Below are 11,763 nucleotides of genomic sequence, written 5' to 3'. Positions count from 1 at the left end.
TTCGAGTCGAGTGTTGACCGAGTTTTGACCGAGTCGATTTCGAGTAGCTCGCAAGTTGTTTCGTCTCATTTACACCCATAGTTCCCAGCATTACGTCATAAATATGACACCATATTTAGTGTTTTGGTTTCTTAATTAAACCTTATTATCACTAATTAATTAATTGGTTGTTTAGATCCCAACAAGTCAGCCGCCGCGTCATACCGTGTGAACTTTATCCCTTTAATGCAAACAACTTCAATTAATTCCGTCCTTTTAATAATAAAACGATGATTGTGATCGTATGAAAAAAAATCTCATAACGACTATGTTAATAAGTTATATTTACGTAAAATTACTTGTAATCTTAAATTTTAAGTAATATTTATTAATAAACAGTCCTTCATACATAAAAAATGATTTTTTATAATTTTTTATCAAATACCTTATAATGTAGTATAAATAATATATTATATGGACGATGTTTACCGACCCCCCCTCCCTCCCCTCCCCTCCCCTCCCCTCTCTCTTTCATTTTTAACCCTTGTAATTTCTATTTTCATATTTCTCTATCATACCTCTTATTTTTTTTTTTAATGTAGTTTAGTTAACATATGATTAAATATGTTAATAAAATAAGTGTGTAAAATAAAAAATGAAAAAAAATATATGAGAATATAAATTAAATAAATAACTATAAAGGTATAAAGTGTAATGATATGATTAATCCAAAAAAAAAATTCAATAATGAACTCATTTTGAGGGTATCGATGAGACGATTATAATAATGTAATTTGTATTAAGATAATAACATATTTTTATTTTTAACATATTTTAGTTAATATACAATTATGTATTTAATATGATAGCGAGGGATGTAAAGCAAGTTAAGTAAGGGGCTGTTTACTCAAATAATTACACGGTAAGTGCTTACCTATAGAATTCAACACTATATTTTATTTTGATGCGTAAGATTTTAGTACATCAAAACTTATTGAATGTAACAATTTACAAGGTAAGCGTTTACCTGGATAAAATTTGTCATCTTCACTTACCGAGTACGACTTTTCATAATTCTCATCACTTTTACTCAGTAGGATCATGAATAAATATTCCACTAATTTATATTGTATTTGAGCACATCATTCCTATACTTGGAATATTTTCAATGATGGTGTACGGAAAATCTATTAATCCTTTTTAAAAAAGAAAGACTTTGAACTCTTTACTTATCTTCAAGGAGAGAGACAAATATCATTCTGTCCCCAAAAAAAGACTTTTTTAATACCTTAAAAAACATTTTTTATTATAGATTTTTTTTAACAACATAATAAATTTAAAATTAAAAGTTAAAAACAAAAAAAATGATATTTACAGAATTTAAACTCATGTCTAAGGTAGAAAAATAATTTTACAAACCAATTTTACCAAAGAAAACTTAAATCATCATTGTAGTTTCAAAATATATAAGATGATACACAACAAATTGATACAGTGACATTTTTCATGACCCTATAGTTTTTTACACTACGATGAAAGAACGAAACAGTAGCCCCTGCCACTGTATCCAATAGATAGAGTTCGCCCCTGAGAGTAAGGCAAAAGCCTTCGATTGTTCCCCATTAAATCATCTCAAATAAATTAATTGCACAAATAATCCAACACTCTTTCTTTACTTCCCACAAACCCATCGGGTCTCCGTTCATTGTATAAAATAAACAACCCTCACGTCCAATTAATCAAACATGCGATCACCTTTTTATTTTATTTTTTTTAAACTATACCAAACCAAACCAAATAAAGTGTTGTTTACTAAATGCTTATCTGGGTAAGCGTTTATGAAGCCATATTACCTTACCGAATCAATATGGCAAGAACCAAGAATCTTACCCGTTAAGAGTGAAGACGAGGACTGAGTTTCTTACCTGGTAAGTGATGACGACGACTCTTACCACGGTTAGCACTTACCAGGATAGTAGTTGCATACGATACCGTTTTGATGAACTAAAATCTTATTCGTTAAGTAATTAATAGTTTTTATTTTTCTGATAAGCAGTTATCCGGATAAGCAGAGCCGGTCCCAAGATATTTGATGCCCTGTGCGAAAATAATAAAAAATGCCCTTAAGTCTACTTTTTTTAAGTCAATGAAACAACGAAACATGCGATTTTTTAAAAAGTTTAGAACCTATTCAAGCTAAGTATCTCATCTTAATGTTGAATTTTATTAATTATAATAAAAAAAAATACAAGGGGGGGGGGGGACACAAAACCCGAAACCCTGAATACAAAATATAAAGAATAAAATTTGGATTAAGATCATGTTTCCTTCTTTTCCAATTTAAAATTAGCAAAATAGAAACATTATTTCAATATATGAGACTTAAAAGACAAGGAAAACTATAATTAGTTTTTAACTAAAATAGTAAATCATATCTAAATTACTGTTATAGTAAGCAAAAAGTAAAACTTAAAAGTTACAGGTCTAACGACTAAAGGCTTATCTGTTAGCAGCTTAATAAGTTTAATGGAACTAACAACTTATTCGCTCAACTATGCATGACTGTTTCGTAGTGGCTTAATAATATTGAAGGTAACTTATCCAGTAAGCTTCTAGGGGAGCTTTATATAGAAAGCCAAGTTTTTTTTTTCCAAACATGTCCCTTCCAACCAAAAAAACACTTCTTACATCTGCAAAAAAAAACTCTCTCAAACAAAAACTTTTCCAACTTATACAAACAGATTAATTCATATAGACAACTTTATACAAACAAAAACTTTTCCAACTTTCCAACTTTTTTCTACGATGTGCATTCAGTTTTTATCACTACTAGGCCTTGAGTCTGTTTTTATAATTAAAGTTCAATTGTCCAATTCCCAAATTATTAAACTCAAAACTAGTAATAAATGACAACTTGATGCCCTTTTAGGCTTTGATGCCCTGTGCGACCACACGGGCTGCACGTGGCCGGGGCCGACCCTACGGATAAGTGTTGGTAAACAGCTCCTAACTTAAGGGGAGTGCTAATGGCACCACCTTTGATGTCAGAATCAGGTCATTCAAGCATTGAGAATGTAAAAAACATATATTGATTTTGATGTGTGTGAGAAAGAAATTCATGGATAGGGATGTATTAAGCAATACATAGGAGTGCATTTAGCCCACCCCTAACTTAAATATAACCTATTCAGAGGTAAAGGTAGAGGTCTCTCAAAACACATGCAGATGTGTCATTTATGACGAAATCTGTAAATTGCAAAAAGTCTTAAAAATTTAATAAAAGCAATGGGCACCACCATTTCATTTCTCTTTATATGTATTCTCTTACAATCACTGTCTTTATTTGGGAATTTGTTGACAACAGAACAAAGTCGAGATAGGAAATTGATACAGTAATGGAAATATTCACAAAGTATCAAAATCTTTAATATTACTTTTACTATCTTCACACATACCATCTCTGGAGATGAAGCCTCTGTTCAGAATTCCCGAATATAAGAAGAGAACTGGAAAAGGGGGATGAAATGCAGCAGCAACAGCAACAGCAACTGGAATCGGATTTCTTTGATTTTGTTGGAGTTCTCACATCCCATATACATAGTAGGGAGSGRMATAGTAATTATAGTAGTACTGGTAAGGATGAACTTCCACAGTTGCCTTCGTTTCTTTGACCTCGGGTTTCTTCTCTTCCACCGGACCAACACTCACCAGCTCTGTGTATCCTACGCCTTTCCTTAGCAAAGTCGTCAATTCCACCGAGTCGATTCCTTCACCTGTCACTGCGATCTGGTCTTTATCTGATCCCACAAATGATGCCGATTCAACACCTGTTTATCAAWTTTCAGACTATGATTTAGTTAAATAATTCAACCAATTAGAATTCAGTAGTTCAGTTTAGATTTATTTTAAAAAATAAATCCAGATCACACCGGTTTTTAAAAATAATAATACATGAATGTTTTTCATCCTCAATACAAATCAACATCGATGTTACGAAAGTTAACTTTGTCAACAATTTCCTCTGGAATGGAATCTGTATCCTTCGATGATCGATCAGAGGTGTTCAATTCGTTTCAAATTTAAACTCGAAATGTGGAATGAAGTAGAAAAAGCAATTCAACCGAGACAAATTACGGAAACTGATCTTACCGCATAGACTAACGGCAATTTTCAGAGCCTTGCGACTTTTCTTCTCGCTGTTCATGGTCACCTTCACCACAATCTTTTGCTGCAAATAGAATCAACCATACAGAGTGAGATTAACCGATTCAAATAAATGCAAAACAGAGTGAATTTTAATTACTAAACAGATCTATACCTTCGCCATTTCTGTGAATTTGATGATCTGATTGTATTTGTTTTGGACCGCCTGAGAGTCTCTAGAAACTGGAGAATGAGAGGATTTGAAAATGGTAGTTTGAAAAGTGAGAATGGAATTGCAAAGATTTTATAGACCCCATGAAGTTGAGAGGGCAGTTGATGACGACGACGACTACGTCAACGCCGTGGGAAGGAAGCTTCCCACTGGTACCTTAACGACTAAATAATTAAATATTTAACTTAATTATATGTTTTTTTTCTAAATAATAAATATTTATATAGAAAATTAAATTCTAATTTCTATCAAATTAATCGACCATGACAATACGCATATAATGTATATGACATTTTTAGAGAATATAATGACTGATTGTTAAATTAATTGGGCGGTAGGGTTGTTTTCCACTGTGAATAAGAGTTATGGTAAGGACCATGGATGTAAACAAACCGAGTCTCAGCTTGAAAAAATAATATCAGGTCCGTGTTCGATTAACTTTTTCAAAATTGGGTTTGAGCTCGAATATTTTTCAGTGTTTGGGCTCGAGTTCGAGCTTGGTGCTCGTTTTATGAGCTCGAATTTGAGATCGATTAACTCGTTTATTAATCAAGCTCAATAGTTTTTATATATTGAACATATAATATGTAAGTATATAAATATATTTGGCTTGAAAAAGTGCATGATCGAATGACTCGGCTTGACTCGTATATCGAGTTTTCGAACGAGTTAAATAGTCAAACATTGGTATTACGGAGTTCGACTCGTTAAGCTAAACGGGCATTATTTTGCGTTTGAGATCAACATGATCGAGCTCGATAAGTATTAAGCTCAAACTCGAGATAAGCGAGCTCGAATAACTCGTTAAAAGCTTGACTTGTTACACCCCTAATGAATTATTTTATGTTTGAATAAAATAATTCAAATGAATGCAACAAATATATCTGATTTTTCTGAATAACTGAAACAAGTGTTCTTGTATCGTAAAAATATAAGTTGTATATATTTATTTAACTAGAAGGGTACTCGCGCAATGCAGCGAGATACATCTCGATTTTAATGTTTCGTTTTATTTTGTCATCCGTCGATGTTATAATACGGTTTTATGTGGTTTTGAGAAAAACGATAATTTTTTTATTTTTGAATAAAATATAAATTTGAAGATATCTTAATTTTTTTTTAAAAACCATATCGATATTAGTATCAAATTAACTATTTAAAAGTTCTTGTTTTGTTGTGTAATTTATTTAATTCAACTTTTTTTACACAATTTAATAATATAATTTTTTAATAAAGATAATAATTAAATATTCTGTTAAAAGATAATGATTATCATAATTAAATTTTAGATTTTTTATGCTTAAAATGAAATGTTTATCTAGTATTTGATCATATTTATCTGTAGTTAGTCACACAAATTCAAGTATGGAGCTTTAATAAATTGTATTCATGCATTATTTGTTTGTGATATTGTATCTTAAGTAATATGTATCAATAAACAGTACTTCATATATTAAAAAAAATATTTTTTAAGAGTTCTGTCAAATGCTTTATAATATAGTATATAAATAATTTACTTTAAGTTTAATAAGAAAGTAATTTATTTTTGATTTAATAATATAACTTTTTATAAATATAATAATTAAATATTCTATTAGAAGACAATAATTATCTTAATTATATTTTACATTTTTTATGTTTAAAATGAAATGTTTGTCCAGTATTTAATTATGTTTATCTGTAGTTATTTACACAAATTCAAGTATTGAGCTTTAATAAATTGTACTTATACATTATTTACTTGTAATCTCGAATTTTAAATAATATAAATTAATAAATAATTTTTTATGTATAAAAAATAGTTTTTATCAAATGTTTTATAATATAGTATTAGATAGGTGATAGGAGATAAAGAGTTGGAATTGTACCCAAGAGGTGTTGGGCCGCCTCAATACCGTGTGAACTTGATTTTTTTTAATGCCAACAACTCCAAAAAGTGGTACTAATATATTTACGTTTTGTCATAATCGATCATTTTTTTATTATTAAATATAAAAGTGAGTTTATGACAAGTTAATATAAAGGTAAGCATGCATGCATCATATACATATCCATGTTTTGGGTGAACATTATATGTTTTTATATAATTAAAAGAAAGGAAAGGTTCGAAAAATCTAAGGAATCATCCAAAATGATTAAATCTCTGAATTATTTTTTTTGAGTATGAAATTATTAAATTCTTTCTTTTTGAATGAAGAAACCATTAAACTTTCTTATTTTGATTTATTTAAATCTCTGAACATTTTTTTAAAATAAATTATAACACTTTTAAAAGTTGGTTACCTAAATCCTTTTAACCCAAAAAAATTATACTAGTAAAAGTTCGATAGTTTATTTTTATTTTTTTGAAAATAAGGGTCTTAATTATTCAAAATATGAAAATTTAATGGTTTTTTAATTAAAAAAATAGTTCAAGAATTTAATAATCTAAAATGAGAAAGTTTAACGGTTTTTTAATTCAAAAAAGATATTTATGTAACCTAGTTAGTAACTTAGTATTCTTCCATTTTCTTTCCTATTTCATTTATAACCTAATAGAGGCTAGCGACCACGACCAGTCTCGAGTCTCTACAGTGACCAACGAGTAGCCACCACGACCAGTAAACAGGATGGCGGCGAGCCGACTACCATGAACCATAAAATCTGGAAATTGAAATCTTGACTGGAGTGAAAATATATATGAAATTGGAAGACCTAAAACACTAGTAGACCTGAAACCCACGGGTTTTGGCAGCAAATATTGGGGTTCGGGTTCCATTTTTCTCACCTGATACCCAATCGGGTTTGTTAGTTTGGGCTCCGACCTGACCCAACCCGTCCACTGCTCACCCCTAGTCAAATATATCGTTTCACCTACAAAACAATAAAAAAATTGGTTTTCATGATTTCTAATTTTTGACAGATTTTTTATTTTATTATGGTAAAAACCCGTTAACAAACATATTTTTATCTTTAAAAATGCAAGATTTGAAGAAAAAAACTGAGTTTGAAAGTTTAATCATTGTTTACGAATTTTCTATAATTTAAATTTTGTTGTTTTCTAAATAATTTTGTTTTTCAAATATAAGAACAAAATAGGATTTGGTTCATGTCGTCATCGACGCCAGAAGGTTCCAGACTTGTAATCCACGGCTAAAACTTATAAAATTTCCCCCCTACTATTTTAAATTCTTCACATACCCTTCAACAACTATAAAATTCTTTAATGTATGATTTTAAAAAGGAAAAATTACATCAAAATGAAACCAACTTGCATCCGATTTTTATTTTTGGGAACTAATTTTCAAAATTCTTATTTAGGGGTCTCTATCAAACTTTTGGTTTGATTTGCCAAATTTAATTTAAACTTTAATATTGATACGGATTGGTTATATATAAAAATCAAGAATTTGATATTTAATATTTATTTTTTATTGCATCAATTAATTTTTTCTATTAAATTGATATTTTTATTGCAATAGTAAAAAACAATTTTTATTGTGATAATTTAGATTTTTTTTGAAAAAAATCTTCAAATTGATATATGAATTTAAAACAAACGAGATTTGAAATAAAAAATAGATTTTATTGCAATAATTTTTGAAAAAAACGAATTTTAGTTATTTTTCTATAATTATTTTGCAAGTTGGTTCCTCAAAATAGGAATCAGGTGCAAGTTGGTTCCCCAAAATGACGATTTTGAAAGTTGGTTTCCCAAAATAAGAATCAGGTGAAAGTTGGTTCCATTTTGGTGCAATTTAAAAAAAAAGATATACGACAATAATTAGAAAAAGTTTATTACTTTCATTCTAATTGTCCAATGGCGTCATCTTCTGTAAAAACAATCCTAGTCTGACTCTTTATAAAATCCTAAAATAAAAAAGCCTTCTCTAAGAATATTGCCTAAGAACACGAAGAACAAAAAGCTTATCTCTTGACATGAGAAGTGAAGAGGATTTGGTTGGTTCTTCAGAGATCGTGGAGTTCATGTGACGAGTTTCTTCGGACAGATAAGTAGTTCTGAAATTTCAAACTTTGTATAAAGTTTCAAAGGTTTAGGTTGTACAAAAATCCAATAAAACCGTTCAATCCAACCTGTCAAAATCCAATTAATCCTAGCCGTTAACACGAGAAACCACCACTTTATAAGAATTCAATTAGGTTATACATATCCCAACCTAACTCAAATACTCGATGCATGCAACACGTCAACTTAACCGATAACTTATAAATTTTGAATGATATATACACACACATATATCGAAAAATAGAAAAAAGACGAATAACCCCTTGTTTAATGGACGGATGCTAACAACCGTTAACGACAGAAACAACAAAATAATTAAAATGCAAATGGCTATATATAGCAACTGAATTTGAAATACCAAAACCAAAATAATAAAAAAGCACATGAAGCAAAACCGAACTTTACTCTATAAGTTATATAATTACACACACCATATTAATCATCATTGACAATGAAGTGTTCCTACAAACTATTTCATTTCTCTTTAAATGAACGTCACCTACAATCACTATTTTATTTAGGAATTTGTTGACAACAGAATTGAGTTGAGATAGGAAGTTGATACAGTAATGGGAATATTCACAGACTATCAAAATCTTTAACATTACTTTTACCATCTCCGGTGATGATGGCTCTGTTCAGAATTCCCGGATATAAGAATGGAACTGGAGAAAGGGGATGAAATGCAGCAGCAGAAGCTTTGATTTGACTTCAATTCTCACATCCCGTAGACATAGTAGGAAGGGACATAGTAATCGTAGTAGTACTGGTAAGGATGAATTTCCACAGTTGCCTTCGATTCTTTCTTCTCCTCTACCGGACCAACACTCACTAGCTCTGTGTATCCTACACCTTTCCGTAGCAAAGTCGTCAACTCCACGGAGTCAATTCCTTCACCAGTCACCGCGATCTGGTCTTTATCTGATCCCACAATTGATGCCGATTCAACACCTGTTTATCAAATTACAGACTCTGATTTAGTTCCATAGTTCAACCTATTAGAATTCACTAGTCCAGTTTAGGTTTATTTTGAAAAATAAATCCAGATCCAATCGATAATAATACATGAATCTTCTTTATCCTCAATCCAAATCAACATCGAAGTTTGAAAAGTTAATTTCGTCAACAATTTTCTCTGGAATTGGAATCTGTATCCTTCGACGATCGATCAGAGGTGTTCAATTCGTTTCAAATTTAAATTCGAAAATGTGAAATTATGGAGAAAAAGCAATTCAACCGAGAGAAATTACGAAAAGCGATCTTACCGCATAGACTAACGGCGATTTTTAGAGCCTTGCGAGTTTTCTTGTCGCTGGTCATGGTCACCTTCACCACAATCTTTTGCTGCAAATAAAATCGATGATACAAATTGAGATAAACCGATTCAAACAAATGCAAAACAGAGTGCATTTTGAATTACCAAACAGATCTGTACCTTTGCCATTTCTGTAAATTTGATGATCTGAATGTATGTGTTTGGATTGCCTGGAAGATTAAGAGGATCTGGAAGTGGAGGTTTGGAGAGTGAGAAGGGAAATGGGAAAGATTTTATAGACCCCATGGCCTTGAGAGGTTTGGGCAGTTGATGAAGACGACGACGACCACGTCAACGCCGTGGCAAGGATGCTTCCCACCAGTAAGTATGTGATAAAAAATGACACGTTATCTAGTTTTTTTTTGTGACTAATTGTTATACATATAGATGCTTTTCTCTGTAGGTGGAGGTTCAAACGAGAACCCCTGTGATTTACGAAAATGCGAGAACAACCCAATAACCTCAAACTTTTTTAATTAATAAATTAACTTTTATTATATATAAATAATTTAATAAAGACAATAATGTAATTAAGTAATTTTTRTAATTTTTATTTTATTTTAATTAACCATAATTATCTTTTCACATTCCACGTTTTACTCTTGGTAGTTATCTTCTTCTTCTTCTCGTTAACATCTTTTCTTCATATCACACATCTATCACATAAGTATCACACTCATATCATATGATTATCACACCCATATTATATGATTACACCAAAATTTTAACTTGTCAACCAAAACGATAACCCAAGTGATGTATAACAGTGATTATCACACCCTTATCACATGATTATCACACCCAAATCACATGATGACACCAAAATTTTAACTTATCAACCAAAACGTTAACCCAAGTGATGTATAATGGTGATTATCACACCTCTATCACACTCATATCACATGATTATCACACCCCTATCACATGATTACACCAAAATTTTAACTTATTAACCAAAACGATAACCCAAATGATGTATAATGGTGATTATCACACCCCTATCACATGATTATCACACCTATATCACATGATTATCACACCTACTATAATCCTAACCTATTTCGTAACCGTTTTACTAGATAATGATAATAATGAGTGTTTAAAAGATAATGATCGTGTTTAAAAGATTTGATGATATCATTTCCATTATTACCCTTTTATTTTTAAAATTTTTTGAATCTTTTTAAATTTAAATTTAAATTTTAAAAATCTTTTAATTTTATTTTTTATCACAATATGAGGTTATTAGGTTGTTCTTGCGTTCTCGTAAATTACAGGGGTTCTCGTTTGAACCCTTCCCTTTCTCTATATTAATAAATATTTACATATATATTTTGTATATTTTAATTTAAAAGAAGAATTTAATTTTATCAACTAAGCGAATATGTAAATACTCATATCATGGCTTTTTGTATAAAAAAATGAGTAAAATATGATTTCGTCTTTGTTGTTTGTTAATAAATTCACCGCATTTGAACCTCCATGACCATAAGAGGATTTTTAATCCTCCTTGGATTTGAATTTGGGACCTTAAGATACTTTTGACATATGAAGATAAGCTCAAACCAATCAGACACCATCCTTGTAGTTATTCTTTTAATCTTTTGGTATAGGTTCAAATTTTATTGGATACAATCTATTTTTCAAATATTAATTTTTAGATTTAAAAATTGAAAAATATGAATGCATGGAATTTATCTGATTTTTTTTGAAATAACCGAAATAAATATCTTTTTACCATAAAATTAAAAGTAAAAAATATAATTTATTTATTTTAATTTATGGAAAAAATTAAAAATATATGAGTGGCATAGATCCCAACAAGTCTCGGGCCACGTCCGTCCCGTGTGAACACCACTTTTTTAACTCCAACAACTCCGAAAAGTTGTAATAAAATATTTAGGTTTTGGTCACAATTGATCATAATATCACGACAGGAAGGATAATTGCACCACATGTATTGTTAAAAGCATTCTGTATTTTTTTTATACATATCAATAATTAAAATTTATTTTTAAATTTTTTAATGTATAATTTGACCCGATTTTAACATTGAAGAAGGTACAGATAACATTACCTTTTATTATT

General features: G+C 30.1%; 2 protein-coding genes across 5 annotated transcripts in view; both read right to left on the bottom strand.

Moving 5' to 3' along the window:
• The window catches only part of LOC112507443 (heavy metal-associated isoprenylated plant protein 47-like), a 20,464-nt gene extending 16,072 nt beyond the window's left edge, over positions 1-4,392 (bottom strand). The window contains exons 1-3 of one of the 2 annotated variants that reach the window (XM_025112037.1): positions 4,298-4,391; positions 4,129-4,207; positions 3,605-3,806 (exon numbers count right to left, since the gene is read on the bottom strand). In XM_025112037.1, coding sequence (XP_024967805.1) covers positions 3,605-3,806; positions 4,129-4,207; positions 4,298-4,306 — 290 coding nt within the window. In that variant the 5' untranslated portion in view covers positions 4,307-4,391. Of the gene's footprint in view, positions 1-3,251; positions 3,807-4,128; positions 4,208-4,297 lie in introns of those variants that run through there. The other variant, XM_025112036.1, reaches the window with a different exon arrangement.
• LOC112507441 (heavy metal-associated isoprenylated plant protein 47-like) overlaps positions 1-9,976 on the bottom strand; it is a 13,192-nt gene extending 3,216 nt beyond the window's left edge. Inside the window, exons 1-4 of one of the 3 annotated variants that reach the window (XM_025112033.1) lie at positions 9,796-9,976; positions 9,626-9,704; positions 9,066-9,311; positions 3,249-3,548 (exon numbers count right to left, since the gene is read on the bottom strand). In XM_025112033.1, coding sequence (XP_024967801.1) covers positions 9,079-9,311; positions 9,626-9,704; positions 9,796-9,921 — 438 coding nt within the window. In that variant the 5' untranslated portion in view covers positions 9,922-9,976 and the 3' untranslated portion in view covers positions 3,249-3,548; positions 9,066-9,078. Of the gene's footprint in view, positions 1-3,248; positions 3,549-8,807; positions 9,312-9,625; positions 9,705-9,795 lie in introns of those variants that run through there. The other 2 variants (XM_025112034.1, XM_025112032.1) reach the window with 2 other exon arrangements.
• Between the last annotated feature and the right edge of the window lie 1,787 nt (positions 9,977-11,763).

The sequence above is a fragment of the Cynara cardunculus genome, assembly GCF_001531365.2.
Source record: "Cynara cardunculus var. scolymus isolate 2C chromosome LG 2, CcrdV1, whole genome shotgun sequence".
In the NCBI taxonomy this organism is placed as follows: domain Eukaryota; kingdom Viridiplantae; phylum Streptophyta; class Magnoliopsida; order Asterales; family Asteraceae; genus Cynara; species Cynara cardunculus.
The sequence above is the reverse complement of the archived record's forward strand: the minus strand, read 5'-3'. Positions and strand labels throughout refer to the sequence as shown.